Below are 18,403 nucleotides of genomic sequence, written 5' to 3'. Positions count from 1 at the left end.
TTGGTGAGCCTCAAAAACAGGAAGGCCAGATTAGAGTTTGCCAAACGACATCTAAAAAAGCCTTCACAGTTCTGGAACAACATCCTATGGACAGATTAGACCAAGATCAACTTGTACCAGAGTGATGGGAAGAGAAGAGTATGGAGAAGGAAAGGAACTGCTCATGATCCTAAGCATACCACCTCATCAGTGAAGCATGGTGGTGGTAGTGTCAGGGCATGGGCATGTATGGCTGCCAATGGAACTGGTTCTCTTGTATTTTTTTGATGATGTGACTGCTGACAAAAGCAGCAGGATGAATTCTGAAGTGTTTTGGGCAATATTAACTGCTCATATTCAGCCAAATTCTTCAGAACTCATTGGACGGCGCTTCACAGTGCAGATGGACAATAACCCAAAGCATACTGCAAAAGAAACCAAATCATTTTTTTAAGGGAAAGAAGTGTAATGTTATGCAATGGCCAAGTCAATCACCTGACCTGAATCTGATTGAGCATACATTTCACTTGCTTAAGACAAAACTGAAGGGAAAATGCCCCAAGAACAAGCAGGAACTGAAGACAGTTGCAGTAGAGGCCTGGCAGAGCATCACCAGGGATGAAATCCAGCATCTGGTGATGTCTATGCGTTCCAGACTTCAGGCTGTAATTGACTGCAAAGGATTTGCAACCAAGTATTAAAAAGTGAAAGTTTGATTTATGATTACTATTCTGTCCCATTACTTTTGGTCCCTTAACAAGTGGGAGGCACATATGCAAACTGTTGTAATTCCTACACCGTTCACCTGATTTGGATGTAAATACCCTCAAATTAAAGCTGACAGTCTGCAGGTAAAGCACATCTTGTTCATTTCATTTCAAATCCATTGTGGTGGTGTATAGAGCCAAAAATGTTAGAATTTTGTTGATGTCCCAATATTTATGGACCTGATTGTGTATATTAGCTATCTAACTATCTATCTAATGTAGTGTGGAAAGCACAGAGCACAGCAATGTCACTGCTCTCTCTCTGGTTGCTAGGGATGTTGCTAAGCCCAGACAAAGACATTGCAGCCTTCTCATTGGCCCACAAGCAAGAAGGGAGGTTACTGATGAAAAGAAAATCTAGAATATTCGAAATTACGAATATATATCACTATATTCTAAATATTCTCAAATTCTCGAAGTGCCGATATTCGTGATTAATATTTGCGATTCGAATATTCTTGCCCAACACTATTTTGATTTTTTTAATTCCCAGAGAACCCCTTTAAGCTGTCCAATTCTACCTTTCTACCCCGGAGGTTTTTTGATTTTTACATTTTTATTTTGCGCTCCCTGCCTTTACAGAGTCTTAACTTTTTGATTTTTACATTCACATAGCCATATGAGGGCTTGGTTTTTTGTGAGATAAGTTGTACTTTCCAAGACCAGCATTTAATATTGCCTATGCGGTAGTGGGAAGCAGGAAATAAAAAAAACAAATGGGGTGGAATTGGAAAAAAAAAGCAATTCTGCCATAGTTTTTTATTTACGATGTGTGATAAAACTGACTCTACTTACTTTCATTCTACTGGTCAGTACGAATCCAGTGATACCTTATATGTATAGTTTTTATTGCGTTTTGATACTGATAAAATAACAAAAAACGTCTTTTTTTTGGCCCCATATTCTGACCACTATAACTTTTTTGTAGTTGTGTACGGAGCAGTGTGGGCATTAATTTTTTGCAGGGCCATCTGTACTTTTTATTGATACCGTTCTGGCGTGTGTGTTTAATATTGAAGTTTTTTCACGTTTGCCGTATGGGAAAAATATTTTTATAGTATGGCATATCCTGACAATAGGCCATTAATATTCTGAACCCAGAAAACCAATTTAACCTCTTAGTGTCTAGCCTGGTTTACACCTTAAACAATTTCATTGTATTCCCTACAATTTTAAATAATTTTCCAATTTTCCATCAATGTAAACAAACGAGGCCTTGCTTTTTGCGAGATAAGTTATACTTTTTAATGGCACCATTTTGGGGTACACATAACTCATTGATTCACTTTTCTTAACTCTCTCTTGGGAGGAGTTTTACTACTTTCGACACAATAAAAAAATATAAAAATGATTAAATTCTTATTTTTACTACTTAATAGTTCCACAAGGTAACCTCGACTTGATCTCTTACATAATACACTGTATACCATATACCATAATAAAACTCGAAATACCTCTCCCGCAGCATCCAATTTCCCCCCGACACACACATACATACACACACATACTGGCAGCAAATTTCTCACTTCTCTTGCAGACTGGCAGAACAGGATAGGACTGGAGCAGTGAGGTTGTATTTGGAGAGAGGGTGCTTCTCCTGCAGTTCTCTAACATATTTTCAGGGGGTGAAGGACCTGTAATGATATCACAACCAGGACCTGTAACCCCCTAACCTTGGAACTGAACAGAAAATTAGCATTATTGGTCCCTGTAGTCTTAGGGGGTTAAGGACCTATGATGATTTCATCATAGGTCTTTCAGCCTTCCTTGCCTCAAAACTGCACTGATGCTGTAGAGTTTGCATCATCAGTGCAGTTAGTGTTTAATCATGTCAGACAGCCCCCGGACAGACTATCCCACCAGGAATCTGCCCTGTAAGACAGATTACCAGCCTGGTCCTGGTACGGTGTGATAAGCTGTCCATAAAAATATGACAGGGAATGTGTTAGGCTGTTTCTCTGGCATTGACTAACAGGCATTCAGAGAGGGCAAACAGGGGGCATTCAATAGAGCCCCAGCTGCCATATAAATCGCATTCACAGGGTGCCGATGGGTGATAGAAGGAGCCCCCTCCCTCTGAAACCACTTAGATGCCACAGTCAATAGTCACAAAAGTCTCTAGGCAGAGAGCATCAAAGGGGTTTAACGGCCAGAAAATTAATTCCACTGAGTACAGGAAACCCATGCCGAACTACACCTGCACTGCCATAAAAAAGCCTATGTGCAGGTTTAAAGCCTTGCAGGTTTGTGTGTACCGGTACGTCATGGGTTTAAATCGCAATTGTGGCGCGGCAGGGGTTAATCGGGACAGGATGTCGGCTGAAGTCACAACGCCGGGGGGGTCATGTATCCCCCCCCCCCCCCCCCCCGTTTCGGCGATCGCAGAAAACCGCAGGTCAATTGAGACCCGCGGTTTGCTGCGTTTCCGGTCCATTCGGGTCTCCGGTGACCCAATGAACCGGAAAAAGACTGTGATCGGTGGTGTGTTACACACCACCAATCACAGTCCGTGCATTTGGGATCGGCGGTGCTGGCCGTGGTGCTGAATGCTGCTGTCCAGGGTGCTGATTGGTGCAGGGAGAGAGGCGCGAGATTCAAACTTCCAGCGCTCCTCTCCTCTTCCTGTTCAGCACCTGCACCCTGCAACACCGTCCTCACCAGGCTCCTGCTATCCCCCCATCGGCACCCATCACCCTCCTGCACCCATCACCCTCCAGATAGGTTTGGGTCAATGAGGGAGAGGCACCATTAGGCAGGGATAGAAGGGAAAAGTTAGTTAGGAAAAAAAAACTTTTATCTAAACATTTTTTTTTCAGCTTTGAGACCCTAGATCCCTTCTGCCACTTGCCCCCCCCCCCCCCACCACCACCACCACCACCGTTGTACCGCTGATCAGAAACTTTGAACCTTTTTTTTTTCTAACACTTTTCTAACACACACATACAATAAAGGTTTACACGCACGCACATACACACACATACCCATGGCCCACCGGATGTTCTCGGTGGAGGAGGCATACGCCCAGATTGCCTCCAACTCAGAGAGCCCCAGTGAGGATGAGGATGACCCCACTTTCAACTTGTCATCTGCATCCTCCTCATCATCATCTGATGACGATGAGCCCCCAAGGCGGCGTAGACGCCGCCAGGCAGAGCCAGGCGCCCCACATGCTAGGGACCCACCCTAGTACGAGCCGCCCTCGGGCTCGTACTGGTTTCCCGGCCCACCAAATAAGCCCACCGGAGCTCCCTGCCGGTGAACTTAGCTGGTGTACCCCAGTGGATTTTGAGCCAGAGATTGCGGATTTTGTTGGCAATCCAGGAATCCACATTCCCACAGTGGGGTTTACTGAAATTGACTTTTTTAGTTTTTTTTTCAGTGACCCATTTGTGAATCTGATGGTGGAGCAGACGAACCTGTATGCCCAACAGTTCGTCGCTCAACACCCGGGCTGGACGCCGGTCAGTGCAGCCGAGATGAGGACATTTTGGGGCCTCGTGCTGCACATGGGTCTAGTGCAAAAACCCAGTGTCAGGCAATACTCTACCAATCCTCTACCAGACCCCACTCTACAGTATGGTCATGACACGTCCCCGGTTTGAGGCCATCCGGAAATGTCTTCATTATTCAGATAATTGATGATTTTTTCAGACCGGGAAAGAGCAGGCCGGAGTACCTCGGGAATTGGAGGCGCCCGGATTGTCCCTGGCCAACATTTTTAATTTTTGAGGTTCCTAAAATGATAATATAGTGTAAAATCTAAATAAATTTTAAAATGTAGGCATATTAGGTATCGCCATGTCCGTAAAAATCTGCCCTATAAAAATAACATTTGACCAAACCCCCTCGGATGAACAGCGTTAAAAATATAAAATAAAAACGGTGCCAAAACACCCATTTTTTGGCAAAATTTCCATTTGAATCCTTTTTTTCCGGTAATAAAGCAAGGGTTATCAGCCAAACAAAACTAAATATTTATTTCCCTGATTCTGTAGTTTGCAGAAACACCCCATATATGGTCGTAAATGGCTATATAGCCACATGGCAGGGCATAGAACGAAGGGAACGCCATATGGTTTCTGGAAGGCAGATTTTGATGGACTGGTTTATTTACATCATGTCCCATTAGAAGCCCCCCTGATGTAGCCTAGACTAGAAACTCCAAAAAAGTGACCCCATCTAAGAAACGACACCCCTCAAGGTATTCAAAAGTTACTTTACAAACTGTGTTAACCCTTTAGGTGTTCCACAAAACTAAATAGCGAATGTAGAAACAATTTTAGAATTAAAAAATTTTTGTTACCTTGCCTCAAAAAAGTGTAATATAGAGCAACCAAAAATCATATTTACCCTAAAGTAGTCCCAAAACAACAACCACCTTATCCCGTAGTTTCCTAGATGGGGTCACTTTTATGGAGTTTCTACTCTAGGGGTGCATCAGGACGGGGGCTTGAAAGGGTACATGGTATAAATAAACCAGTCCAGCAAAATCTGCCTTCCAAAAACCATATGACGTTCCCCTTCTTCTATGTCCTGCCGTTTAGCCAAATAGTAGTTTACGACCACATATGGGGTGTTTCTGCAAACTACAGAATCAGGGCAACCCATATTAAGTTTTGTTTGGCTGTTAACCAATTTTTTCCAGTAATAAAGAAAGGATTAAAATGGAAAATTTTCCAAAAAATAGAAATTCCAAAAATGTTTCTCCATCTGCCATTAACTCTTGTGGAACACCTAAAGGGTTAACAACGTTTGTAAAATCAGTTTTGAATACCTTGAGGGGTGTAGTTTCTAAAATGGGGTCATTTTTGGATGGTTTCTATTACATAAGTTTCACAAAGTGACTTCAGACCTGAACTGGTCCATAAAAAGTGGGATTTGGAAAATTTCTGAAAAATTTCGAAATTTACTTCTAAGCTATGTAACATCCCACATTTTTGGGGTTATTACTATGTATTACAGAAGTAGAGAAACTGAAACTTTGAAATTTGCTAATTTTTCCAATTTTTTTGTAAATTTGGTATTTTTTTATGCAAAAAAATTAACTTTTTTGACCGAATTTTAGCAGTGTTATCAAGTACAATATGTAACGAAAAAAACAATTTCAGAACGGCCTGGGTAAGTAAAAGCGTTTTAAAGTTATCAGCACTTAAAGTGATACTGGTCAGATTTGCAATATATGGCCAAGTCCTTAAGGTGAAATAGGGCTGAGTCCTTACGGGGTTAAGATATGTAACAATTTCTGACCTGATTAAATCCATGCTTGATTTTAGGTTCTTCATCAGTACACAGATCAAGGGAGGATGTCACACTTTCTTCCACTGATCTGTTTCCAGGTGGATCTCTCCAGGAGAAGACACATGTTTCCAGGGAAGAGATCACTTCCTGCAGCTGTATGAACAGATCATTCTGATATGCTGAAAAGTAGTTTAAATAGCAAACTAATATTAGTGGATTGGTTTATCCGATAGCATGAGAAAAATAATAGAAAACAATATTACAACTTAACTGAGTTTTCCAATGGATAAATATTACTGTCCTCTGTTAGTTTACAATTGACATAATTTTTTAAAATGTCTCAGTGTCCAGATATTGCTGTTACATGCGTGTTATAGCGCTCTCTGGAATTCGAGTTCCTCTCAGAATGTTCACCTAATAATGATCAGTGTTGGTGGTCACACATGCTCAGTAGTTTAGTACCACTGCCTAAATCTTCATGTAAACAGGAGTGTCATCTGCTATTGTGCAGGCCATTCAATAAGAATTGGCATACAAGTAATGACCAATACTATAAAAAGAACATGTTATTTATCACAAGTGATGAATGCACAATAGTATTATTTTAATCATCTTCCCCCCCAAAAAAAGAAAAGTTAATGACTATGAACCCCAAAATTGCAGCAATTAATTTTTTTTATGCAAAAGTAGTAAACAAAAAAAATCATGTTGATATTATCAAAAGTAAGTGAACTTTCTGAATTATCAAAATGTTCTGGATTTCAGCATTGATTACTAATAAAATGTGATCTGGTTGCTGGTTGTTATCCAGGTTATGGTTGTCACAAATATAGATAATCTAGCTAAACTAGCAAATTGAATGATACATAAACAGTTGCAGCAGCTATGCCTTTAATTAAGAGAAAATATCCACACTGTATGGAGAAAATGTAAGTGAACCTCTGTATTATTGACTTTTATAAGAAATAGTTTGCAAAAGTAGTTTCAAAGAAGATTTTTTGTTTTGAATAGCTAAAACTGACCTTAACCCTATCTAGATGCAATGGCACGACCTAAGAGGGCTGTACATGCAAGAAATCTCAAAAATATTCAGAAACTCAAACAAATTTGCTAAATCCTCCTCGATTTTGTGCAAATCTTATTTTTAGCTGCAAAAATCATTTGGTGGAAGTGATTGCTGTTACAGGGGCATCTATAGGTTATTAAATTCAAGTGTTCACTTTTTTTCTCAGCACTGTGGATGTTTACTCAATGTGCTTAACCTCTCAGTTTGACAGTTTTAGGCCGAAATCAGATTTCTGGGATGACTAAGGATGAGAGAGGGAGATACTGCAGTTGCTATTGCCCATGGAATCTAAGGGGTTAAGCTCCCAGGAATGGAAATTTTTCCAATCCTGGTGCTCAGAGTAAAAGACACCTGCTCCACCTGGTACAATGCAGGCTAAACCTGCACCGCTGTAAAAAGGCATATGTGCAGGTTTAGTAAGTTACTGGCAGTAAAAACACATGTGGGTGGTCACTAACAGGTTAACAGAAGACAAGACTGTTTGTTATTAGTTTAATTAGATTGTGCTTGTATATAATTGTGACTTGGATAACAATCAGACCACATTTTATTACTAATTAGTGCACAAATTCAGGCAATTCCAAAGGGATGACTTTCTTTTTATTTGTAACTGTAAGGCCTCATGCACACGACCGTTTTTTTTTTTGCAGTCTGCAAAAACGGGTTCTGTAGTTCCGTGATCCGTGTCCGTTTTTCCTTCCGTGAGTCTTCCTTGATTTTTGGAGGATCCACGGACATGAAGGAAAAAGTAGTTTTGGTGTCCGCCTGGCCGTGCGGACCCAAACTGATCCATCCTGACTTACAATGCAAGTCAATGGGGACGGATCCGTTTGACGTTGACACAATATGGTGCAATTGCAAACAGATCCGTCCCCCATTGACTTTCAATGTAAAGTCAAGAATCCCTATTATACCATCGGATCGGAGTTTTCTCCAATCCGATGGTATATTTTAACTTGAAGCGTCCCCATCACCATGGGAACGCCTCTATGTTAGAATATACCATCAGATTTGAGTTACATCGTGAAAACTCATATCCGACAGTATATTCTAACACAGAGGCGTTCCCATGGTGATGGGGACGCTTCAAGTTATAATATACTACGAACTGTGTACATGACTGCCCCCTGCTGCCTGGCAGCACCCGATCTCTTACAGGGGGCTGTGATCTGCACAATTAACCCCTCAGGTGCCGCACCTGAAGGGGTTAATTGTGCGTATCATAGCCCCCTGTAAGAGATCAGGGGCTGCCAGGCAGCAGGGGGCAGACCCCCCTCCATCCCCAGTTTGAATATCATTGGTGGCCAGTGTGCGGCCCCCCTCCCTCCCAATATTGTATTATCATTGGTGGCCAGTGTGCGGCCCCCCTCTCTCCCTCTATTGTATTATCATTGGTGGCACAGTGTGCGGCCTCCCCCGGCCCCCCCCTCCCTCCCTCTATTGTATTAATATCATTGGTGGCACAGTGTGCGGCCCCCCTCCCTCCCTCTATTGTATTAATATCATTGGTGGCCAGTGTGCAGCCCCCCCTCCCTCCCTCTATTGTATTAATATCATTGGTAGCACAGTGTGCGGCCCACCCACGCCCCCCCCTTCCCTCCCTCTATTGTATTAATATCATTGGTGGCACAGTGTGCGGCTCCCCCTCCCTCCCTTTATTGTATTAATATCATTGGTGGCACAGTGTGCGGCCTCCCCTCCCCCCCGATCATTGGTGGCAGCGGAGAGTTCCGATCGGAGTCCCAGTTTAATCGCTGGGGCTCCGATCGGTAACCATGGCAACCAGGACGCTATTGCAGTCCTGGTTGCCATGGTTACTTAGCAATATTAGAAGCATCATACTTACCTGCTGCGCTGTCTGTGATCGGCCGGGCTCTCCTCCTACTGGCAAGTGACAGGTCTGTGCGGCGCATTGCTAAATGATCTGTCACTTACCAGTAGGAGGAGCTCCCGGCCGGTCACAGGCAGCGCAGCAGGTAAGTATGATGCTTCTAATATTGCTAAGTAACCATGGCAACCAGGACTGCAATAGCGTCCTGGTTGCCATGGTTACCGATCGGAGCCCCAGCGATTAAATTGGGACTCCGATCGGAATTCTCCGCTGCCACCAATGATCGGGGGGAGGGGAGGCTGCACACTGTGCCACCAATGATATTAATACAATAGAGGGAGGGAGGGGGGGCCGGGGGGGCCGCACACTGGCCACCAATGATAGTACAATAAAGGGAGGGAGGGTGGGCCGAGGGGGGGCTGCACACTGGCCACCAATGATAATTCAATAGAGGGGGGGCCGGGGAGGGCCGCACTGGCCACCAATGATATTAATACAATAGAGGGGGGGGGGCCGCACTGGCCACCAATAAAATTAAAACTGGGGAGGGAGGGGGGTCTGCCCCTTGCTGCCTGGCAGCCCCTGATCTCTGACAGGGGGCTATGATACGCACAATTAACCCCTTCAGGTGCGGCACCTGATGGGTTAATTGTGCAGATCACAGCCCCCTGTAAGAGATCGGGTGCTGCCAGGCAGCAGGGGGCAGTCATGTACACAGTTCAAAGTATATTCTAACTAGAAGCGTCCCCATCACCATGGGAACGCCTCTGTGTTAGAATATACTGTTGGATCTGAGTTTTCACGAGATCTTCGGATCCGTCTGTATGAAAGTAACCTACGGCCACGGATCACGGACGCGGATGCCAATCTTGTGTGCATCCGTGTTCTTTCACGGACCCATTGACTTGAATGGGTTCGTGAACCGTTATCCGTCAAAAAAAATAAGACAGGTCATATTTTTTTGACGGACAGGATACACGGATCACGGAGGCAGATGACAAATGGTGCATTTTCTGAGTTTTCAACTGACCCATTGAAAGTCAATGGGTCCGCAGAAAATCACGGAAAACGGAACAACGGCCACAGGTGCACACAACGGTCGTGCGCATGAGGCCTAAGGCTACTTTCACACTAGCATTTTTGCTGGATCCTGCAGGGTTCAGCAAAAACGCTTCCATTAATGATAATACAACCGGCTTCATCCGTTATGAACGGATCCGGTTGTATTTTCTTTAACATAGCAATGACGGATCCGTCATGAACTCCATTGAGAAAACGGATCCATCATGACCCACAATGCAAGTCAATGGGGACGGATCCATTTTCTCTGACACAATCTTTCACAATAGAAAACGGATCCGTCCCCCATTTACTTTCAATGGTGTTCATGACGGATCCGTCATTGCTATGTTAAAGATAATAAAACCAGATCCGTTCATAACGGATGCAGCCGGTTCTATTATCAGTAACAGAAGCGTTTTTGCTGAACCCTGCAGGATCCAGCAAAAATCTCCGTTTTGCTCCATATCCCAAGACGGAAATCAAACTGTGGCATGCTGCAGTTTGCTCTCCTGTATGAGAATGGAATGGAAAGCATCTTGGAGCATTCAGTTCTATTCAGTTAAGTTTTTGGTCCCCATTGACAATAAATGGGGACAAAATGGAAGCGTTTTTTTTTCTGGTATTGAGACCCTATGATGGATCTCAATACTGGAAATTATAAACGCTAGTGTGAAAGTAGCTTAAGGCTACATTCACACTAGCGGCAGGCTGTTCCGGTGGGTGACATGTCATAGTCTCTTGGCATGTCTGCCGTGCTGCCGCCGGAACTCCGGACCCCCCCATTATAGTCAAAGGGGCTGGAGCAGACCTCCGGCGGCATGTGTGCACTAGCAGCAGCACGGATCCGGCAGGCTGTTCACCTGCCGGAACAGCCTGCCGGAGAAGGCTGCCACTAGTGTAAAAGTAGCCTAACATGGAATTTATATCGCAGTTAATTCCATAATAACAAATGGCATACAAGAAACTTTGCACATCGTCTACAGATTAAACAGGATTGGTAAATACACCTCACTATATAAGTGGCAACCCCCTTTGAATCTAAAATTCCACAATATTCAATTAAAACTATTATGTCATAGTAAAATATTAAAACAATGAAACAGGAATTGATAGGATAGAGGGAAGCTATAAAATAAAATGTAAATCAGTGTAATGTCTGTTGATGCTTGGAGCAGGACCACCATCAGAAATATCTGGGCCTAATAAAGAAAAAAAATGTCATGATCACGGAACTCTCTACTATGTCTAACAAATTATACAATTTCTGCAACAAATCTGCCATGTGTGAGCATGCCATAAGGTCATTCAATTAATAAAGGGAGGTGTCTGCCACTAGTGATGGACGAACATCGGCTGGGACGGTTCGCGAACACTATCAAATGTTATTTCCTTAAAGGGGTTTTCCCATCTCAGACAATGGGGGCATATCCTAGCAATATGCAAACATTGTATGTGATGGGAATAGAGCTAACATTGTTCACACATATTGTGTATAAGACTGTCCTAAAACTGCCTCCTTTGCATTCATCCCAGACCGCCACCCAGTGCCACCAAGCCACCCACTGCTCCCTGACACAACGACCAGATGTCCCTGTTCAATTCTTACTGCATTGAGTTTTGCAGAATCTATCGCTCCAAGCCCTAAATGACAGATTTTGTGCTTCGAGAAAGGTGGATTCAGTCTGATAGAGAAATTTAAATTTAAAATGATCAAATGGTCAGGAACAGTCAGGGGGTGTAATGAAGTACGGTGAGCCTCAAGATTGATGGCTGGGGTGTGAAGGAGGAAAAGTGTTCTTGTATATTATAATATATTCTTTATCCATAGGGAGTATCTTTAAGTAGCTTATCTAGACTCATCTCTGACACACAGCAGGAAAGCCCGCCACTGCTCGCCTGTGCAGACAGGAAAGCCCGCCACTGCTTGCCTGTCCAGACAGGAAAGCCTGCCACTCACTTGCGAGTTACAGCAAGGAAGAATCTGGTAAGCTGCATCACCAGTAGATACTGATTCTTGTGTATTGTAAAGCCCTCGCTATTACCGCCTGTGGCAAAGAGAACATATGGCTTATTTTGATAGTAGTAATATTTTTATCCATAGTGGGCAGTATTATAGTAGTCACATTCTTGTACATAGGGGGCAGCAGGAAAGCCCGCCACTGCTCACCTACGCAGACAGGAAAGACCGCCACTGCACAACCAGGAAAGCCCGCCGCTGCTCACTTGCGCAGACAAGAAAGCCCGCCAGTGCTCACCCACACAGACAGGAAAGCCCGCCACTCCTCACTTGCGAGTTACAGCAAGGAAGAATCTGGTAAGCCACATTACCAGTAGGCACTGATTCTTGTGTATTGTCTGGCTATTACCACCTGTGGCAAAGAGAACATATGGCTTATTTTGGTAGTAGTGATATTTTTATCCATAGTGGGCAGTATTATAGTAGTCACATTCTTGTACATAGGGGGCAGCAGCAAAGCCCACCGCTGCTCACCTACGCATACAGGAAAGACCGCCACTTCACAACCAGGAAAGCCCGCCACTGCTTACCTACGCAGACAGGAATGACCGCCGCTGCACAACCAGGAAAGCCCGCCACTGCTTACCTACGCAGACAGGAAAGACCACCGCTGCACAACCAGGAAAGCCAGCCGCTGCTCACCTGCGCAGACAAGAAAGCCCGCCAGTGCTCACCAGCACAGACAGGAAAGCCCGCCATTCCTCACTTGCGAGTTACAGAAAGGAAGAATCTGGTAAGCCACATTACCAGTAGATACTGATTCTTGTGTATTGTCTGGCTATTAGCGCCTGTGGCAAAGAGAACGTATGGCTTATTTTGTAGTAGTGATATTTTTATCCATAGTGGGCAGTTTTATAGTAGTCGCATTCTTTTACATAGGGGGCAGCAGAAAAGCCCGCTGCTGCTCAACTACGCAGACAGGAAAGACCGCCGCTGTTCACCTGTGCAGACAAGAAAGCCCGTCAGGCAATGCTCACCCGCATGGACAGGAAAGCCTGCCACTCCTCACTTTCACAGACAGGAAAGCCCGCCACTGCTCGCCTGCGCAGACAGGAAAGCCTGCCACTCACTTGCGAGTTACAGCAAGGAAGAATCTGGTAAGCCGCATTACCACTGATTCTTGTGTATTGTCATCTAGGCAGATCAGGTAATTATACATCATTGTTATTCACAGGCTACAACACTGAGCTCAGTATGGCAACACGTAAAATCACAGACTTTTTCAAAGATCCATCCTCCTGAGAGTCTTGTACCTCTTCACTAGATCATCAAAATTCAAGTGAAGCCCTTTCATTAGTCACAGACAACAGTTCATCTGATCAACCATCAGATCAAACAGCCAGTAGTGGGACAAAAGGTTCTGCCAACAGAGCTGAGCGAAATTTTAAAAGTTTATGGCTTCAGGAATTTGCTTGGCGTAGATATAATAAAGAGAAAGAAATGATGTACTGTGAATTTTGTTCTATGGCTGGCCCAGATAATGCAGGCAAAACTGATTTTATCAAAGGAACGCATCAATTCAAAAAAGAAACTATAAAAAAAAACATGGAGAGAGTCAGAAGCATAGAAATGCTTGTGACAGTATCATAGCCAGGTGTGCCCCAGCAGAGACACCTTTAGCCCGTTTTGTGTCCAGAGCCTGTGAAAAAATGTCCGAGAAAGATTTTAAAGAAATGAAGCTTAAATTTAGGGCAGCCAACATGATAGCACGTGAAGAGATACAATTTACAAAGTTTGCCTCTCAACGGAATGGATATATCCAAAACGTATGATAACGACACTGCACGCGCGAAGTTCATTGGTTGCATTGCAGATGAATTAAGAGCCCAAACAGTAAATAAAGCTAGCAAGGCAACTTACATTTCAGTCATAACAGACTGTGGAACAGATGTATCCGGAAGCGAAAATGTGATTGTGTACTTAAGGTACATTTTGTCTGGTATACCAGTAAACAGTCTTGTTGGATTAGCTGAGCTTCAGCATTGTCATGCTCAGGGATTATTTAAAGCAATAACAGACATACTTACTAGTGCAGACCAAAGTAATCCAAATTGGTGGCAAGATGAGCTCAGTGCTTTTGGTGCAGATGGAGCTAGTGTTAATATGGGGCGACAGGTGGTATAGGTGCACTGATCAGAAAAGATATAGGAAAATATATACTCTCATTTCACTGCTTACCACACAGGCTGGAACTGGCCATGTTGAGCACACAAAAGTGTCTTCCTATGGGTCAAAACGTATATGACCTGTTGCATGTTGCTTGTTTGGAAGACTTATCATTTTAGTTCCAAAAGTAAAAGGGAGTTGAGAGCAATTGGCACAGAGTTACACTGTAAAATCCACTTTCCTGGGGCAGTGAAGACCCAGCGTTGGCTACCTCATATTTTCTGTGCACTCTCAGTCTTCCTCTCCTTGGATCATGAAACAGGACAGTACACCGCTGTACATCATCACATGGAACACCTTGCTGCCTCGTCCAAAAATAGTGATATATCTGGAAGAGCTAAGTACATTGCACAGCAAATGGAGAACATAGTGTTTGTTGGATTCTGTCACTTTCTCCATGACCTCTTTGGAGAAATCTCAAAGTTGAGCCTTAGTCTTCAGAAAAATTCTCTAATATTACCACAAGCTGTTGCTGCTATTACAAATTGTATTATGACAATAGAAAACATTAAAGAAAAGCCACAAAAAAATGGGAAACTGCAGAATTTTTTCCTGCAAATAGCTGGTAAAGAATTGCATACCCAGGCGATAGTTGCTAAAAGGCGGGATAAAACCACAAGTGTTACATGCATTCAGTTTCAAAATATTTAACTGAAAGAAAGCCATTCCAGTTTTATGGATATCCTTAAAGAACATATAAAAAAAATATGTAGAGTTAACAATTACAGAACTGGAAAAAAGAGTTGGAATGATGATAGGGAAAGAACAGGAAGATAACATAGGAGGGTCAGGAATCATCCGATTTTTCTTTTGTCACGATTCTTGGCCTGAAGACTTCATCACGTATGGAGAAGAGGAAATTGACATGCTAATACAGTGGTATAAGCCCATCACTGTGATTTGGAGGCAATCCACAGTGAGTGGAGATTGCTAAAATTCCTAATCAAAGGCCAGTTTGCAACCATGTCTTATAGCAATTTGCGGGAGGTAATCCTGACAAAAGAGCCTTACTCCACCGACTACAAAAATGTTTTACATTTGGTGAACATTATGCTTATACTTCCTATAACTGCTGCACAGTGTGTACGAGGCTTTTCTGTGCAAAACAGAATAAAATCACAAGTACGCAATTCACTTCATATTTCTACACTGGAGGATTTAATCCGAATTAGCTCAGAAGGCCCTTCACTTGAGCTGTTTGATCTCGAGCCCTGTGTGAGACTCTGGTTTGGAGCCAAGAGGAAGAGGAGGCCTTATTATTCTGGATGGCCAAGTGACACTGACTTATTGGCAGTCAGTGACACTGACTCAGAATCGGAGCAATAAGTTGTCTATTAAGGACTGTAAATAGTTTAAACGTTTTTGTTGGCTGTAAGAAGAACGAATCCAAAAAAACATATGGGCAACTGCACAAGGTAAGACAAGTCTTTTATTTTTTATCATAATTATATGTATTTTACATTTGGCGACTAAAAAATTCATTTGGCTCCTAAATTTTTCAGATTAGGAGCCAATGGCTCCTTGAGATTTTTGTTTTTGTTTGGAGCACTGGGATATGTATATCTCCTTTCCCTGGCATCCCACTATCAAACCAAGAACATGGGCATATTCCTCGTGGCCATCGGGACACAAATATGTATCCAGTTTGAGCCTGCGATAGCCGGGTGATTCATAATTCCTTGAAATGTAGGTGCCAACATGTCTGGGAGGTATCATTAATCTTGGGCAAGAGCTGAGATCCCCTGCTGAGGGTTTTCCTGCAGATTTGGTTGCCTCCAAACTGGCTGGTTGAGGTGTGACATTATCCACCCGGGGCCTCCTTGAAGCCTGGACCCCTGGGGCTTTCTCCCTGGTTAGCTGACAATCAGATGGCTGGGGGGGTGGGAACATATTTTGCATGTACACTGACTGTGTACAAGCCAAAAGGTGAATCAACTGACAATCAGGGCTGCCAGTAAATAATAATCCATATTCCTCACAATTATCTAGTCTGATGCATCAGGCATTGGTGTGTTGAAATCCTGGCTGATCCACGCCTGATTCATCTTAATGCAGTGTCCCACTATGTGTTATATGTGGGCACTTTAAACTCTTGCTAATAATGCGATTCGCTACCACGAAGCGTGAGGAAATTCGCATTCGTTCAGAATCAAATTTTTACTGAAATTCTGAACTAATTCAACTTTGTCAGCTTCGATTCGCTAATCTCTAATCACAACAGTTGCAATTAGTTGTTTCAATGGCGTTTGTCCCTCTGTATAGCTGCGGTATCTCAGCAGAACCGCACACAACTGCTGCACAATACAAATACACTATATACAAATTCTATTATAGGTATATCACACCCCTGCCTCAATCAGTTTTTTGGGGGGGCAACTGGTATAGCACACCAGTTGCAATTAGTTGTTTCAATAGCGTTTGTCCCTCTTTATAGCTGCGGTATCTCAGCAGAACCGCACACAATTGCTGCACAATACAAATGCACTATATAAAAATTATATTATAGGTATATCACACCCCTGCTTCAATCATTTTTTTTTTTTGGGGGGGGGGGGGCAACTGGTAAATCACACCAGTAGAAATTATTGGTTCCAATTGTGTTTGTCACTGTGTAGATTTGGTAACGCAGAAAACTGCAGACAAATGCTGCACTACCTAAATGCACTATATAGAAAGTATATTATTGGTATATAACACCCCTTCTTCAATCAGTTTTTTTTTTGGGGGGGGGGGGCAACCTCTCCCTACACTGGCAAAAGACTGAATGTAAAATGGCGGCCAGATCAGGTTTATTTATAAGGTAGGGTGTATGTCCATGTGCTGAAACGTCTCAATTGGCTGTCCTGTACCCCCTGATGGATGTGTCATGGGTCAAAGTCCTTAACAATGTAAAAGAATATGGAATAGAATATTTTTTTCAATTTTGCATCGACTGGTTCCAAGAAGTATAACTTTTTTTTATTCTTTTAGTCAGTGTAGCTGTATGAGGTCTTGTTTTTTTTAGGAGTTTAATGTCATCATGTTGGGGTACACAAAACTTACTGATTAACTTTTATTAATTCTTTCTGTGGGATGGGAAAAAAAACTGCAATACTGCCACTGAGTTTTTACATTATAAATTTTGCAGCTTTCATTTTTCGGTATAAATAACATGACTTTATTCTCTGGGTCAGTAGGATTACAGCAATACCAAATACTCATAGGTTGTTTTTTCTTTACGTTTTACTACTTTTGCACAATATTTTTTTTTCTTGTAAAAAGAGAGTGTTTTTGCGTCACCAAATCCCAAGAGCCATAACTTTTTTCTTTCTTTTTCTTTCTATGGGCCTGTGAGAGGGCTTGATTTTTGCAGGACGACTTGTAGTTTTCTTTGTATAAAAAAGGGGGTCAGTCAGCACGTCCCAATGCACAGGTGCACGCTGCCATGGCTAGAAACATAGAAAAAAAAGACAATGCAACAGCACTCTGCAAACCAGATAAAGTACAATAATGCCATAGTCACAAAAAAGGTTATAGTGCTAATGCTACGCTTATTTATAAAGTCAGATGCTTGGCAAATGCATTTTGTACAAAACCATTTGAGCCTGTCTGCCAAACGTCAAGGCCAAACATTGGCAGACGGGCTCAAATAGTTTTGTACAAAATGCATTTGCCAAGCATCTCACTTTATAAATAAGCGTAGCATTAGCACTATAACCTTTTTTGTGACTATGGCATTATTGTACTTTATCTGGTTTGCAGAGTGCTGTTGCATTGTCTTTTTTTTCTTTGTAGTTTTCTTTGGTATCATTAGATAAATCATGGCTTATGTCTATTATATGACAGAAAAAATGAGAATGACAAGTATCACTGTGGTACCTTTATTACTGGGTGTTACCAGCGATGACTGACTTTCATTTTCTGATTTGGATGGTGACGCCATATCTTTACGCTATAATGGTGCCAACTTATTCCATCTTCCACTTTTCTACAAAAGAAAGGCCGTTGGTTCCTCTGATTTCTGTAGAAGAAGCGAAAAGATGTATTTATGTGTAGGATTTGGTCTATAATGTTGATAACCTTCAGAACTTCTAGGTACATATAGATAGCACCTAATCCCCACAAACATGAAACTACGTACAGAAGCGCAATGGGATATAGCGATATCCCTAAGAGACGAACAATCAGCAATAGCCGTAGATAATAGTAAATGATAACTTACTTTGGTGGGGGGCTGTCAGGCAGGTATAAATGCACCTGCGACAGTGACCCCCCAAGCAAGAGAAAGACAAATAAGT

The 18,403-nt window shown here is 42.7% G+C and overlaps 1 protein-coding gene across 9 annotated transcripts in view; it reads right to left on the bottom strand.

The window, feature by feature from the left end:
* Nucleotides 1-18,403, bottom strand: part of LOC122931150 (colorectal mutant cancer protein-like) — a 166,454-nt gene that overhangs the window by 82,665 nt on the left and 65,386 nt on the right. For 6 of the 9 annotated variants that reach the window (XR_006388219.1, XM_044285138.1, XM_044285201.1 and 3 more), the window contains exons 2-3: nucleotides 17,985-18,126; nucleotides 5,994-6,163 (exon numbers count right to left, since the gene is read on the bottom strand). Coding sequence is in view for 7 of the 9 variants with exons in the window: in XM_044285138.1 (XP_044141073.1) it covers nucleotides 5,994-6,163; nucleotides 17,985-18,048 (234 nt within the window). In the remaining 2 variants the exon portion in view is untranslated. Of the gene's footprint in view, nucleotides 1-5,993; nucleotides 6,164-17,984; nucleotides 18,127-18,403 lie in introns of those variants that run through there. The other 3 variants (XM_044285174.1, XM_044285181.1, XM_044285189.1) reach the window with 2 other exon arrangements.

Source organism: Bufo gargarizans, chromosome 1, assembly GCF_014858855.1.
Source record: "Bufo gargarizans isolate SCDJY-AF-19 chromosome 1, ASM1485885v1, whole genome shotgun sequence".
Taxonomy (NCBI): Eukaryota; Metazoa; Chordata; class Amphibia; order Anura; family Bufonidae; genus Bufo; species Bufo gargarizans.
This window is presented reverse-complemented; position numbering and strand designations above follow the sequence as displayed.